The 15,957-nt window shown below is 40.1% G+C and overlaps 1 protein-coding gene across 1 annotated transcript in view; it reads right to left on the reverse strand.

Moving 5' to 3' along the window:
- stx8 (syntaxin 8) overlaps positions 1 to 15,698 on the reverse strand; it is a 41,197-nt gene extending 25,499 nt beyond the window's left edge. Inside the window, exons 1-6 of the mRNA XM_083981850.1 lie at positions 15,578 to 15,698; positions 14,699 to 14,798; positions 14,502 to 14,596; positions 14,186 to 14,296; positions 11,018 to 11,151; positions 9,791 to 9,883 (exon numbers count right to left, since the gene is read on the reverse strand). Coding sequence (XP_083837976.1) covers positions 9,791 to 9,883; positions 11,018 to 11,151; positions 14,186 to 14,296; positions 14,502 to 14,596; positions 14,699 to 14,798; positions 15,578 to 15,594 — 550 coding nt within the window. The 5' untranslated portion in view covers positions 15,595 to 15,698. The remainder of the gene's footprint in view (positions 1 to 9,790; positions 9,884 to 11,017; positions 11,152 to 14,185; positions 14,297 to 14,501; positions 14,597 to 14,698; positions 14,799 to 15,577) is intronic.
- Between the last annotated feature and the right edge of the window lie 259 nt (positions 15,699 to 15,957).

Here is a 15,957-nt window from a genome sequence, read left to right on the forward strand (position 1 = left end):
TAATAGATAAAAATAGATTGTACAACAGAATCTTTACAGGAAAACCCATAATGATGTCTAAACCCCTTAAATGTCTACTAAGATGGTAAAAAAAAAAAAAAAAAAAGACAGATTACTCAAAGACCAAACCCTTCAAAGAACACACACAGTCCTTAAAGTGTTTGTTTCCAAGAGTTGTGTCATCCTTCTTTAAAGACAGTGGTGGGAAAGAACCGGTGAAATCATACCTCCCTGGAATTTCTTTTCCTTTCTTATTAGTGTATGCGTTCTCAGGGATAAAGGACAATTGATAGTTTGTGAAAAACCCTGCAACTGCCAGCATGGTGGCCGTGCATGCTGAGGATGTGGAGGACGGATGGTGTAAGGGAGTGGAAAGGAAACAACCTCGCCCTGTCTCTACACGGCCCTGTCGGTGCATATCAGGATGCGATCCAGGTCTGCAGATGAGCTGAGCAGATCTGACCACACCTCACTCGTGCATCACACTGTGTACTGGGCTGCATGTGTGTGAGAAAGAAGAGTGAAGGTGAAACTGGGTCCTTCAACTGTAAAATGTGTCGTCACTGAGAAACTTCAAAGACAGCTAACCACATCATTTAACATCTCAGCAGACAGGCACTCCTGATATGTTAATGACCAAGACAAATGTATTACTGTCTACTGTCTCCAAATATCTGTAACTATAATGAAACAGGCAATCATAATCTTTATTTCTAGATTCAAAACTATAGATTAAAAAAAAAAAAAATATATATATATATATATATATATATATATATATATATATATATATATATATATATATATATATATATATATATATGTATGTGTTCTTTCTCTGCAATAACCACTTTGAATATGACAGTTGTATAAAATGAATAAAGGAGCTTGAGAGAGAAGTTCAAACCCTGAGTCAGTCTCTGGACCCCTCCATATTCCCCTTAAAATTCAAATTTCTTGCCTTGAAAATGAGATGCCAGAGGCATTTTGACAATTAAAAAAACAACACACCCCATAATTGCTATCATTTGTGTGACTCATTTGTTTAAAAAGAAATGTCAGCAAAATAACTGCATTGTAAATAGTTTTTAGGAGGTGTGCTGGCACCAGTGTTGTGCTAAACGGGCAATACTTGAGTCAGCCAGACTTAAATAAGAGATTTCTCCTGAGCCATTTCAAGCTAAAATCACCCCAAAGAAACATTAGCTGCCGCAAACATGCAGAGTCAGGATCATTTGATCCATAGAGCTGTGGAGTGGATGGTTCTTAATGTACCTTAATATTGCTTACACAACACTACAGTAAAACATCCAGAAATGAGTCACCATGGTGCATAAAACTGTGATAAATGTTGTTGCATTGTTCTTGTACAATGACATGAACTGCATTCTGATGCAGCTCTACACATTCAGCATATTTTCAAAGACGGTTGGTTTAGTCTGTGTAGAACCTTATATCCCAAGATGCACTCATCTGTTTTATGTCGATGTTGGTTATTTATGCATGTGACAGGTACAACAAAAACATGTTATTTAATAAAACAACAGCTTATAAGAACATACTACTCTGTGTTTTGATAGATATTTGGAAGAATATCCATTATTACTTTGCTTTTCAATACTCAGAGACTTGTAATCAAAAGTATGGCACACAAATTGTTTGGTGATACACCAAAGCTGTTGATCATTTATCATCCATTATCACATGTTGAGAAGTTATCTAAATTATTTAAGGGGTAACTAAAGTTTGCTCTGATTTCAGCTACAGCACAATAAGGCCAATCTTGTTAACATTTGTTTCAATGTCACATTGACAACTGACGGTGCTAAATGAAGTCAAAAAGTCATGTAACATGTTTCCACCATCATTCTCCTCTACCACTGCCACACATCAGTTCTCGAGTCTACTCGAGAGATAATTTCTGCCACTGTTTTTTTTTTATGTGGGGCCTTTCCTGCTAACAACTGTCACTGGCACACATTTGTTCCAGATGGATCATGATAAATCAAAGCCATGATCTGGCAACAAAGACTAAGCTTGTAGTGCAGAAACCACAATGCATGCGTGAAAGCCTACATCTAAGCATTTATTAATTGGTATTAAAAAGAATAATGAATGAGAGAATAAGAAAATTATTTTTATTTATTTATTTTTGTTCAATAACTGAGTGAAAAACTCAAAAGAAGCCACATAATGTTTTTACTAGAACAACATAAATGATATCTAATATAAATATTCACTGTGTCAACCTATTGAGAAGTTAGACTTGTAAATCATGGCCTTTTCCATACATGACATTCAAGATGATGGAAACAGAATATATCATTTTCAAACAAAAGGGAGTTCTAATGCTAATAGCAGATGAGTTGATCATGATAATCAACACCAGGTTTGACTAAATTCTCTCCATTGTCACTGAATAACATTTCTTTTACATAAGAAGTCAGTGTGTGATGGAAAATCCACCACTGGCACCATGCCACCCCCCAAGAAAACCACATAAGGAAACATTCAGACAACGTTATGTATGGATTTCTCTGGAAATCCACCACAAAGGCCTCCCAAAGACTTTCACGTTCAGATCAGATCTGATTATAGGGCAAATAAATGACCATTAAGAATTTCTACACAAGTTCAAGTCTGTGAAATCACTTAATCAATCCTGTTAACTTTACTGACTGAAGAAGACAAATAATACGAACCAGGGGCATAAAAAACTCCATTTAAAAAAGTACAACAGGATCTAGACAGCAAAGTAAACTAAAGTCTAAACCCACGCTTTCTTCGTGAGAAGACAAGCATCAATACACTGAGGGAAACAAAGGATGACGTGATTGATGAAATGTCTGCACATGTTATTCTTCAGTGTCCCAAAATGTTAATTTCCTCACTGCGCCTTCATCACTTGGCAGTGCTGATGTGACCCAAGTCCCTCATGTCATTGTTAGCCCCCTCTTCTCCATGACTCTATCACTGTGACACCAACAGGGCTCAGACAGAGATGGATGCCAGGACGGATAGATAGAGAAATAAGAGCGCAAGTACTCATGATTGATTGTGTCCTGGTCAGGATGCTTGTTACAGAAGCTGGCCTGGTGCTGGTGACTAGCAGTGCATATTTGTGTGGTTACTTTTTCACATAGCCAGTGTGAAGGGTTTTTTATTTTATTTTGCTGGGGTTTTTTGTTGTTGTAGACCAAAATCCACAAGCCATTCCAAGCTTTTCTGCATAAAATTTCCGTGGGAGTCACACAACTTAATCAGTTGTCCACATTAACCAACCCAAGGATGTGCCCACAATGGGCTCTGGCTTTGACTATCTGCAGGAATTCAAAAATAATGGGAATCTAGAATAGGATCAAGGGAGTAAAATCTGAAAATGTTGCTGAACTTGGACTCGTGTTTTTGGTGTGTCAGATGAAACATCAAATAAATGTTTGGATCTGCATATTTACATTTATGTAACTTTATTTGATTCTAAGAATTGTTTGTGGCCATATGACATAATTAAGCAACCATCCAAATATTCCTTTTTGAGTAGCCGTACTTACATTAAAACTTACTAGCACCTGTTGGGGGAATAGGATTTCTTTTTTTATGTACCTAGGTGCATAAGAAATGAAAAAGAAAAAAAAATCTCCCAAAAAATATGAAAAAATGCCCTTCGTTTCCAAACTGTAGGAAGAAGGGGAAAGAATCTGATATTCCACAATGCATTTGAAGAGCAGCCTGAAGCTGGCACATTCTCCAAAGAAAATAAAGCCAGAGAACATTATAGCATGGGTGTCCAACATTATCCCCCCATCATTTATAGCTCTCAATAATTCAGAGAGTCAAGCACCAGTCAGCCAATCTGGTGGTCACACAAGACGGTGCTCTCTCACAACACTCTTGTGAACGTCACATCATAACTGTGGAAAACACTTCTCATTGTTATCAGGCTCGTTTTTAAATGGAGCACATCAAACAAACAATAAATCAATCAACAGTTGTAACCACACTGACTCTCTGTCATGTGTCATTATTAGTGTGGTTTATTTGCACACTGAGCAGTTTCTAAAAGCAGAAACAAGCAGAGGGCTGAGCTCTCTGGCTTAACTGCTGATGTCACTGTGCTGCAGCAGTAAGTGGCTCTCTGCTCTCACTCTGTTGTTTATTTGGAAGTCATTAGTGCCGCCCAACTTGGCCCCTGTGGATGCAGAATCAAATCAGTGATCTAATTATTAGCTAGAAATTAAGTCCATCATGGGAGCAAGGTCTACTCTGTATTTTCAGCAGCTGGCTTACCAACAGAGAGACCACTTGGCAACTAACACACATTTACTTTATTACCTTAAAAATAATCAGGCTGGGTGACAAAGTGTTTTAAAAACACTCCCATTACCAAGAGGCCACAATCTCACAGTGCAACAGCCATGTCCTCTATTAAAGGATGTATGAATGACACCTTAAATCCCTAAATGGAAAGTGCAAAATAATAGAAGCCAGAGGTTGCATGTCTCCACCAATCAGTCAAGTTGAAGGAAATATGTTCTCAAGCTCCCCTTCTGTTCCTGAGTTATGATGTTGAATAATGGCCAGAGAAGTTCTCTCTGAACATTATGATGTCAAAGTAAAATTGACTGTTGACTGATGGGATATAAGACGTCATCACTTCATAATTTTATTGTATTAGACATTTGTGGAAAATTGAGTGATGTCATTTTGTGAGGTCACCAAGACCTTGTCAGATAGAAGACTTTGTCTTATTATGTGTGTATGCTATATACAATTTTTTTTTTTACAGTGCATCAACTGGTCAAAAAAAAAAAAACAGTTAATCTGGAACTAACCCACTCACTCACTTGGTATTCCTACTTGCAGACAGGCTGTGCAACGTGCTGTATCACTACGCATCTTCAACACAGCGCTAAGAGTCTGACCCAGCTACCTATGCGGAGGAATACTGAGTAAGTGAGTTGGTCCCAGATTAGACTGCTTTTTTTCGACAAGTTGATGCACCCTGAAAAAACTGTACATAGCGTACACTAAAACATGTGTATTATTCTGAGATAGGACTTCTTGTAGACAGCGAAAATATGCTGTTAGTTTGGGTCTGTTCACAGCTGTTTACTTAGACTGGGTCTGTTCACAGCTGTTTACTTAGACTGGGTCTGTTCACAGCTGTTGACTTCCAGCACCAGGGTTGATATGGCTAACTGGGGGAGACCAGAGAGGTGTCTACTGCAGATATTATACATAGGGGCCATTTGTACCTGATACAACCCCACTTCAAAAAAACTGAACTATCCCTTTAAAATGTCTTATAGTATGAACTCAGTCTGTCCTGGAAATTAGTGAAGGCAAAGTTTGTTAAATGAGCCAATAGAGCCAACACAAGCTTCATCCTGGACCAAGCTGCCACGTTGTCATGCAAGCAAGAGATACACTTTTTTCTTATCTCCAGGTCTCAGACAAAACATGTGGTCAGACCTGTTGCAGTGCCTGAAAGAAATCCATCTCTTGGATCCATTCAAAATTTGTTCCAGATCCTCATTTCAATCGCAACGAATGTCTGTTCCTCTCCAGTCCCGGATATACACGTTTTGTGGCTATTCCTGTGTTCTCAGTGAAGATGGGAGCAGTACCAAGCCACCCAAGGTATTTTTATCAAAGAAAGGGAAAAAAGCGGTCAGTACGTGGAAAGGTTGTGGCTGTGATAGCTAATACGAGAACACATCTGCTAAAGCTGTCAAAGGTCTATTTAAATTAGGTTTGGATGTGGAGACAGACAGCTATATGGAACAAATGGCAGTGACTCTAATGAGCAGCTGTAGTTGAACTAGAAACTCTAGTAGAACTTCAAACCTGCACAGAGTCTTTCTTTTATTCGATGGGCCTGGCCTAAGTATGATGCACCTGATGTATCCTGTGTACATAATGTCTTGATGTCTCTTGACATCACATGGTCTGGTCTTCAAACACACCTACGGCGAAATACCTAAGAAACTTCAGCAAATGTGAGAGCAGGAGTTTTCACAGTACATTGCATACGTATGTCACAGCAGCAGCAGTATTTCACCACCAGTCAAAACCAATTCAGAGGAAGCCCATAAAAATCTAACAAATCAGACAGCCTCAAGTCCCTTTCCGCCCCCTTTCAAAAGAGACTATTTTAACAAGCTAGCCACTGTCTGTCATTCATGAGTGCAAGACACTGACATAGACTGATGTCATGTTCCAGGCCACAATCTGAGAAATATCAACACTAATAAAGTAGAATTAATGTTGGTCTTTCTCAGTGGGAAGGGAGACTACTGCTGATGCAAGTCATTTCAGCTGGTATGTGCTAGACTATTTTCGGCTACATTTAATGTGGAAATGAAAATATACTGATCTTTGGTAACATAATGTAGGAAATATGAAAAAAAAACTGATGACAGTACATCATCTAACTAATATTAACACACTAACAATCATGATTGAATTTCCCCTTTTGTTATGACTGGCGAGTAAAATGGGAAAATTTTCAGTATGCAGTGGATTAATGTTATGTGCTATAAAGCAGAGGCTGAAATTGAGGTAATCGGCCTGCTTACTCATTCCTACATTTCAGTCCATTTTGATTCAGTTAAGATTGAGGGGGGAGTAACTGAGGGCTTTGGGTTCGTCTCTAAACCTCTGAAAAGGGTCATCTTCCTAACTGACCTCAGCCAGAATTGTTTCCCGAAAAGGAAATGACTGCAACCTCCACTGGGCTTGGGTCATGAGCTAGACTTGAGCAGCCAAACTACAAAGAGCTTAAACTATTTATAGGAAAACACTGCTACAGTACAGTGATCAGGGGGAAAAGGAACCCTACAAGACAGAAAGACAGTAAGACTCCAAGGTTACACACCAACTTTCAGGATCAACAAGGAGCCTTACTTTTCCCCTGTTTTATAGCTTCAACCCAATTTTTCCCGCCTCTCAGAATTCATTTAACTATCCTCTTATTTTTTATTTTGTCAATGTTGACATTTAATAACATGTAAGAGATACAGCTACAGAGCTGTCTAAAGCAATAATCCTAGTTTAAAAAGTTGAGAAAAAAAATGTCAGAAAAAATCTATTCTGAAAAGAAAGCGGCACCGTACTAATGTTTCAGCACCCTCAGAGATTTTGAGCTCTTAGATAACTTTTACAAAGATCTCAAATTTTATTAAACTTGTCAAGGCAATAGCTTCTTAATAGTCGAAGCCAGAGACAGCCAGGTGATGCAAATTTCTGACTTTTCAAACCTTGTCTCAAGGATCGGCAATAAATGATGAGGACAATGAAGCAGGAGAGGTCAGCACTGCATTTTCAGGTAGCTGTTGCCTCCGTTTGTAATGTCTCAAAATGGCAGTTAACAGGACCAGTGAAGGTCAAGCTGAGGTCTGGAAGACTGAGAACATTTTCAAAAAAACTTCAAAGGATTGCTGGAAAGACAAATCAAAACCCCTGTTTGAAATCTCCAGGAGGACTTAAAAGAAGTGGAGAACTGTTCTATTGTGTAACGACACCTGAATAAATATGGATCAGAAGAAAAGCGTTTGCTGCTTCCACATCCACACCACAAAAGTCACCATCAGAGGTTTTCAGACAAGCACATGATCAAGTGTGGCACATTATGGAAACAAGCCCCGTGGACGGCTGAAGATCCAAAGAAACTTTTATGTCAGATATAAGCAAAGGCTTTTTTGACGGAAAAAACAGTGCAGAATACTGTATCGTGAAAAGAACATCTCTCCAACTGTAAAAGCAGAAAGCACAGAGGTGGATCAATCAATGTTTCTTTGCAGCCTGTTGTACTGAACACCTCACTAGTAAAGAGAATAATGGATCCAAATTCAGCAAATCCCTTGCTAAAGAGAGTGTTACATAGTACTGCCTACAGTATACAGCTTCTTTCTTTTTTTAAACGTATTTGTTGTGGCATTTTTATGCCTTTATTAGTTAGTTCAGCCAGTCATGAGACAAAGTGGGAATTCTACCTACCATACAACATTATCTCGTTGGCTACCATACCAAGAAATGCTTGGGAAATAGCGTAAGGGGATTGTGCAGGCCTCTACAAATTTGCACAGTTTGGGTTTCAACACATGGTGCCGATTACAATACCAACAGGTGGCATAGATATTTGGGCCATTACAGACATAAAGAGTTGAGTTCCCATCAAACTCATGCTTAAGAGTCATGTGGGGTCTAAATATAGGGTTAGTGACAGGCAATTGTTTCCAGGGCCGAAATCATTTGCCTCCTTCTTACTTACATCGGAGCTGCTCTAATTCTCAGTTACAGCTCTCCCATCACCCACTCAAGTTAATATTATTGGAAACACTGACATCAAGCTGAAAAAACGAGAACAAAAACACGCCAGTCAGAGCCTTAGAGCAATGATCCGTCTCTAGTTCAATATGGTAACAGTAGAGCGGACTAAAACAATCAGCTTTCCTTTCTTTCTCTTCCCTTCTCCCATTGGCGTCGCCCAAATTCAGCCAAACATCTGCCGTTCCTTCCCAGCAGAAAGGAAGGTCGTTTGTTTCCAAGTCGCGATCACTCAGTTATACAACCTCTGGACGTGTTTTGGTACAATTGCTCAGACAGGATATGACAGGATAGTATAAGACCATCTTTTCCCAACTGGAAGCTGGTCGCCAGGGTAGAAACAGACGATAACTGGTATGTTACACCAATCTAGACACAAACATTAAGAAGATTCCAAACCAATCATTTTAAGTTGGTGTTAGGCTGTCTATTGGTTTATAAGGTTTAACAATCCCTCTGTTGAGATTTTAGGCTTCAACCTCTTGTTCCTCTTTAACTCTTCAACTCAGAATAGCAGATTTAGTTGGCCCACTAATTACTGAAGCCCTGAGCTGTGTATTATAAGTCGAAGTTGGCTAGCCATGGAGAGAGAGAGAGAGTGAAAGCTTGAGTCTACTACACACTCCTTCTGATGTGTCTGTGACAAAGACACTAGTCTTGTGTTATGCAGCCTCTCCACTTATTATTGCTGTGGGCTAAATTATCCACTCCTTTTTTATCGACCTGCAGTTCCTGAAGTATTTCTTTCCCTACTTCTCAGAACAGAAGCTGGTGGACTAATGCATGTTCTGGCTCACTGTCAGTATACGTAATATATAGCACTTACAATTAAATAATAAAAACACAGGAATACAAGAATACATCTCTGTAAAGTAGACTCTAGGGCCTTGACATCTTAACTGCTATAGTCTTCTGAGATGCATTAAAGGATCTAATTGTTCACTGGTTGATAGATGATCATACCCAAGTCTTATGTCTCACGTACTGGCGGTCTGAGCAGACAAAACAGTCTGGAATGATGCACTCCTCTCTGTGTAGCACATCCTACCTGTGAGGGAAGCTATTTATGGACTGATGGGGCCAGAAATAACTTGAAACCCACCATTAGCTCTGAGCACTGTTTCCAGAGAACAAAATTCGTAAGAGTTTTTTGTATTTTAATAGCTTGAGAAGAGAGGTCACTTTGTCTTGTGGGTTGTATGACAAAGGATAAAGACGTGGACACAGCCATGACATGGATGTGAGGTCACTAGCTCTCATGCCGGGGCGTGTGTGTTTGCCCGGTCCTAACTGTGTCAGTGTTGTCAGTGGTGTGAGGGAGTATCACCGTCCAGCAAGTTACATGAGGCAAGTCGTTCCATTGCAGAACAAGTATGTCTGATTGCTTTCACACTGCGGTGTGTAATGTGTCTGGAATCTTTTTGACGAATATGTACAGACGCACATGCACATTAAACTTTACCATTCTGTTCATCCAGCTCATTGCCAATCTCCTGGCCCATTATCTTCTGTCGGCTGATGACAGCTGCAAGTGCATCCAAGCCTGCATCCTGGGCTGAAAAAAGAGGGGAAATAAATTTTAAAATATTACATAGACATGGAAAGAAAATGCCAGAAAACAAGACAGCATACTCAAGGAAAAAAGTCAACGTGACTACCCAGAGGGTTGCACAAGAATCAATTTGTGATTTATCAAGGGGGGTACGTCAAACCAAACAATAAAGTAATGCCTCCATTCTTTTTTAACAAGTCGGCTGTAAGATGGGAGCAATCATTGTATACACTGCTGATCATAATGTGGCAACTATTTGGAAAATAGGGCTGACAGGCTGTTGGGGTCCAGCTTAGCTCACAGTGCCACATGTGAGTCATTCAGTACTTTACCCCACTCAGGCTTTACTCCTGTTATTACAACTGTGGCAGGCCAAGGTGGAGAAGAAAAAGTAGGAGAGGAGACGAGAGGAGAGGAAAGGAAAAGAAAAGAAAAAACAGGAAAAAGAAACAATTTGGCCTCTGTAGGTTTCCAAGTTTGACACACTCTCTACCACAGGAATTTTTTATGACCGCAGGTTCAGGCGCTCACCATTACCCAACTCCACCAGAAATCCCACAAGGGACTACAAACCTCCATGTGGTTTGGTTTCACTGTCTTAGCAGGAATCTCTGATCCCAAATCGACAATAACCAGAGCCGTAATGGAGACATGGCAATGAAGTGTCACATGGAGTCAGGTGAACTAACGTCTGCGTGCTCAAGTCATGTCAGAGCCAGGAAACAGGAAAAAGCCGGCAATGGCTTACAATATGTCTTCAGGATGATCATGTTTGCATAGATCTGTTCATATGCAGTGAGAATACTCTTCTATATATTTATTGTATTTTCACTATGCCCCCCATTGTATTTATTTTACTGTTCATTTTATCGTCATTGTGTAATGTATATACTCTTTGCAAACATTTATGATGGGACTGTCGTACTGTGTGCAAATATTTTCCCAAATGAAGCAGGATAATGTTAAAACTATGAATGAGCGCTATGCCCATATTTGGTCTGGATGTTAATTTATAAAATAGAAACGAACCGGTACTTGAAAACATTTTTACACAATCATGCAATGGAACATACTGTGTGAGGAGAAAGAAAAGCAGTCCATCTAAGTTTTGGCTGTTATTCCACCACGTGTAATTACCGTCAATGATTCGTTGTTGCTGCTGTTTGATCTCCCCAAAGGATAGCCCTCTGGTCTCATCTGGTTCATTGATCAGCCAGGGGTTGGCTGCACCACTTTCACCTGCTCCTGCCCCTCCAGACATCAACGACGACCTATAAACATCATCACAGCAATACTTCATTTCTATTTTTAGTTTGTTTTTGTTTTTTTAACAACAGGACCATCATAATAAAATGCAGACAATTGAATTACTATTCCTACCAACAAAGCAGAGCTGTCATGACTATCAAAGACAAATCACCCAAGAGAGAGCTACAATTTAAAGTGGATTTCAAATATATGCTCTTTGTTTGTCAATCACCATTCCAGCTAAGAGTCTTAAACACTCGTTACGCATTAGTGAGCTTAGCTTTATAAGCAAACACGATCATTGTGCCTGGTTCAGATGGGGCCACAATATCACATCTGTATGACTCTAACAGCAAACACATCTGTACTGAGCATGTTCCATTTTTCAGTACAGTACTCTTCATAACATTTCATGACAACAAAGCTCCTCACATCAAAGAAAGTATTTATTTGCTCAGTTTGTCTTTTACGTGTTTTGAATGATTGAAATATACCAGGTTAGTTTGCTCTGTGTATAAACAGTGCATGTTAATTTGTCACAGGAGTGTGGACTGCTGGGGAGGCTTAGCTCTGACAGGGCAACAGACCAGAGAACTCATACTGCGTAGTGTTGAACACCACTGTGTGGTTTAAAAAAAAACTCGGCAAATAGCTCTAAGCTGTTGTTTCTGAGTGTTGTCTTGTTGTGTTGGGTTCAAAGCCTCAGTGTGAGGCTGGAGTTAACTTTGCGTGTTCAGAGAAAGTCATCTGGTGGTCGAGCCCAGGAAAAGTGACTTGAGCTGTATAATGGCTTATCAATATGGAAATAATACTAGTGCATTTTTTTTTAAATCTATCACAAATTTAAATACAAAAACGTTATTTTACCAAAACTCACATGTCTCACAATGTTTTACTAAAGTGGTCAGTAAAGCATTGTGAGCCCATTCAAAAAGCTGGTTGGCTGAGCCTGATACCATCAGAGGAGTGTGTGAAGCAATTCTTTCTGACATGTTTGATTACTATGACACTGTGTGCCAGCCCTCCACTTCCTCCATGCAAGAGCCCAGTGTGTGAAGATCCAATTAACCAACCAGTGGGGAGTGCCAAAATCAGTCAGGCACATCTCTTGGCACCAACAGTCTCTTGGCCTGGGCGCTCAGGTCCTGACTGAGTGACTTGGACAGGCGAGATTTAACTGATTACAACTATTTCCAGTGCAATCAAATACGAAGGAAAGTTCGGTGAATTATGAAGCGAACCAACTTAGGCACCATGTCCTTCTTTTCCTTAGTCTGAAATGGAGATGCTTAAAATGTATTGTTTCCAGGACAGATTAAAGTCCCCTCTCATACCTCCATCTCTTTTCTCTGCCCCCACCTCAAAAGAAAAAAAGGGCGGCTTAGATTATCCAAGCATGGCCAATCCACCTCCTCCGACATTCTGTCGGTCCTTGGAGACCACACAGTGGGAACAAGTCCTACCCACAAATCCAAATTACCCACCACATATCGCTATTAAATTTAGGTCACACTGAGCAAAAACTAAAAACCGTACGACCACGTGATTACAGTCGCCAAGCTAATGTATTAGCAAATGTCATTTGAGATTTTTTTTTTTTCACTGAACCTTTCATGCAATTGGGTGTGTGGTCTGTAAAAACATGAAAGTCTGTGCAAAGCACTGCAAAGCAGATCAATCCCAAAACCAAGAGCTTGGGAAAGATATCAGAAAAATGCAGCCTCATATCAAGGTATCAGTTAAAGCAAGTGGTCCCCTAAACTGCGATGCTTGGTCTCACTCTACCGTCATTTCAGATATTCGTTTTTGTATAAATGTTGATGGTTCTGTGACATAAAAACAGTAAAACGCAAAGAAAAAAAAGCCAGATGAAGTTCACAACACAACTTCATTTCCTCTTCCTGTCCAAACAAATATCACCGGGCCCGCACCAGGTCAAACCGTACACAAAGTAATGGCTACCTGCTGCCAGAGGTTCTTCAAAGCTGTCAAACTGTCATGATATCAGATGATGAAGAGGATATCCTTTGTGGCATTCAGCTTCTCGATAAGCTCCATAAATATTAGAGTAAATGCTCAGTGAAGGGTTACAAACTGTAAACTCACCCCTTCCATCATTGCTCATCAACACACACACACACACACTTACATACAATCATATGAATGATTGCGAATGAATGTCTACGTGTCCATTTCAGGTGTTGCCAAATGTGTGATCAACAGTGCAAAGCAAATCTCTTAATGAAAAAGAATGAGCTACGAAGTTAAGCACCTTGTCAAAATGGCAGACAGACACTTCCTTCCGAGTGATAGCACAGGGAGAGGTCATGGCATACGGGTCATACCGGATGTACAAAGACTTTCACAGAAAGTTAGTGACCGGTGACATATCATCAAAGCAGAGAATAAAACCTATGACCCCTCTGGTCAAGGGCATAGACAAGAGAATGAGGATTCATTATTTTTAATTGGACAACCAGCACTAGATTTTATGTATTAAAAAAAAGAAAGATCCCTGAGAGGAAAATCACCAAATGAAAGGTGACGTGTTCTGAGCAGGACGCCTCCTAAAGCATCATGGGGTGGTGCTTGGTTTGGCCCCCGCTGATGCTGTTCAGAAGTAACAGAGATTGAGCGTATTCCGATATTCAAGGATTTTCTTAAACTACTCAAGCATCAAGCTGACTATCCGTGTACTTTCTTTTCTTTACCAACGTGCTGTCCAAGTGGGCCATTGTAGACAGTAACGTTGATGCAGCCAATAAAAGTTCACAATATACATTAACAAGGATTTGTCTGTTTCTGTGAATAAGCACTGTGAATTCCCACCAGCGATAGTGGCTACAAGAAGAGGGACTTGTGAGCTTCTAGTATGAATTTAAGTACTTAATTGATCAACATGATAGGATTTACACAGACCTTTAAAAACTAGACCTACTGGTAAGTGGAGTGATCTGGCTCATAACAGCAGAGAATACCTTGTTTGACTGCTAAAAATATCTCTTTCTAATTTTTCGTCTCATTTAGAATAAAAACAATCTGCCAATATTTTAATACCTGGAAGGTTCTGGCTCTGAGATGTCTCCCTTGAAGGTGGCATTGAGCTGCTTCTCTCTAGTTAGCAGGTCATCGATGAGGTTCTGCCTCCTGTCAGCTTCTGACTGCATTCTGGTCAGGACATGTTAAGGTCATGCAGAAGGTCACCGCTGCTCTCTAATAGGGAATACTCTCATTGTTAGGGTAGATCTTTCAAAAACACTCTGGTGCCCTCTATAGGAAGACAGCAGCTACTGCAGGCAAAAGAAAACCTCCATCCCAAAATGTAATCTTGGTCTCATGACTTCCACTGCTTGGTACATTGTCACAAGGATACATGCGCCGAGATGATGAAGCTCGCAACAAACCCTCTTTCAGCTGGGGGATATTCTGTTTCAGCTTCTGGAGTGACGCCCGTAGTGTCATGTTGATCTGAAAAGACAGAAAATATTCACACAACAACTGACTACTATAGAAGGTCCCCTTACTGTTTCTGGGGAAATAAATTGTAGGCTACACCACGTAACAGCTTACCTTTGCAGGGTTCCCCCCTGTTCTCTGCTGCCTGTTCCTTTCATGAATGTTTTCTGCTATTTCTTGCGCCAGGCGACAAGTGGCATCATAGTTCTGTAACCTGCAGGTCAGTGAATGGGACAGAGGTACCATGTAAACTGAGACCCCTGGCATATAAGCAGCCACATGATAATTGGGGTTAACAAGTTTCATGATCAATATGATGATGATGACAGACACTTAAGACCAAATAACTGTTCAGTGCACTGGCACAGGGTGAAAACACTTGACTTATGTGTATCCTAAAGGCAGTAAATACACGCTAGATGTCGGGCTAGCTCGTGATGATCAGCAATCAATAGACAGACTGTCAAAAGGGTTTTAGCATTTCGTTGGTGGCTGTTGATCCTGGGATGTAATGATGTTGAATACATATTTCACTGTCTGCAAAAAAAAACCTAAGGAGCTAAAGTAACAACCTCAAAAGCCTGACCTACACTATATTAGCAAACAACACAGACGTGTTGAGTAACTGATCGTTGTGTTGTTAGAGAGAGCGTGAGCATAATCGTTACATTCATCATGTGACATTATTAGCATTGTTTTGTCTTCTTCCTCTTTCGACTCTGCAAACGTTACCAGATTTGAACCTGAGCAGTAAATACAAAGACAACCGCCTTTTCTAGCATCTGAACACAGAACGCAAAAAGTAATGGTCTGCTGAAGCTGGGAGTTTTTGTATTAGGCTTAATATTAACCTAATACATCCATGGTCTTTAAAGGGAAGAGCTAGCTACAATAGCTACAGTAGCAGGATATCAAAAGAGTCGTTTTCAGGGTTAGTACCACCAGCTGTAGTAATTTATAGTACAGTTGACCGCTCTTGCATCCATAACTTACCACAAATCTTGAGACATTATGGTTAAAGTTGCCTAAGAGATGAAAATCCACTTAGTTTGGACCATCCGACAGTAATCACCAGCAAACTGTTTCTTGTTTGGGTGTGACGTCACTACGGCAGGCGGCGAGGGACGTTTGACTCCAGCATCGCGGTTGAACTGTTCGTGGGAAACAATAGACAATATAGCCTACTTTTCACATTTTCCGGTAATTGAAATATTCTTTGTATAGCAGTACTTTATAATTTAATTTGAAATAGGCCTAAGTTAATACTTGTCGAAACGAGCGTGTGTTTTCTGTGAATAAGAGTATCAGTAAAATTTCCATAGCCTCTCATAGCCTACTATTTACGTCTGAATTCATGTTGTCCCAGCCTCCAT

Source organism: Trachurus trachurus, assembly GCF_905171665.1.
Source record: "Trachurus trachurus genome assembly, chromosome: 1".
Classification (NCBI taxonomy): domain Eukaryota; kingdom Metazoa; phylum Chordata; class Actinopteri; order Carangiformes; family Carangidae; genus Trachurus; species Trachurus trachurus.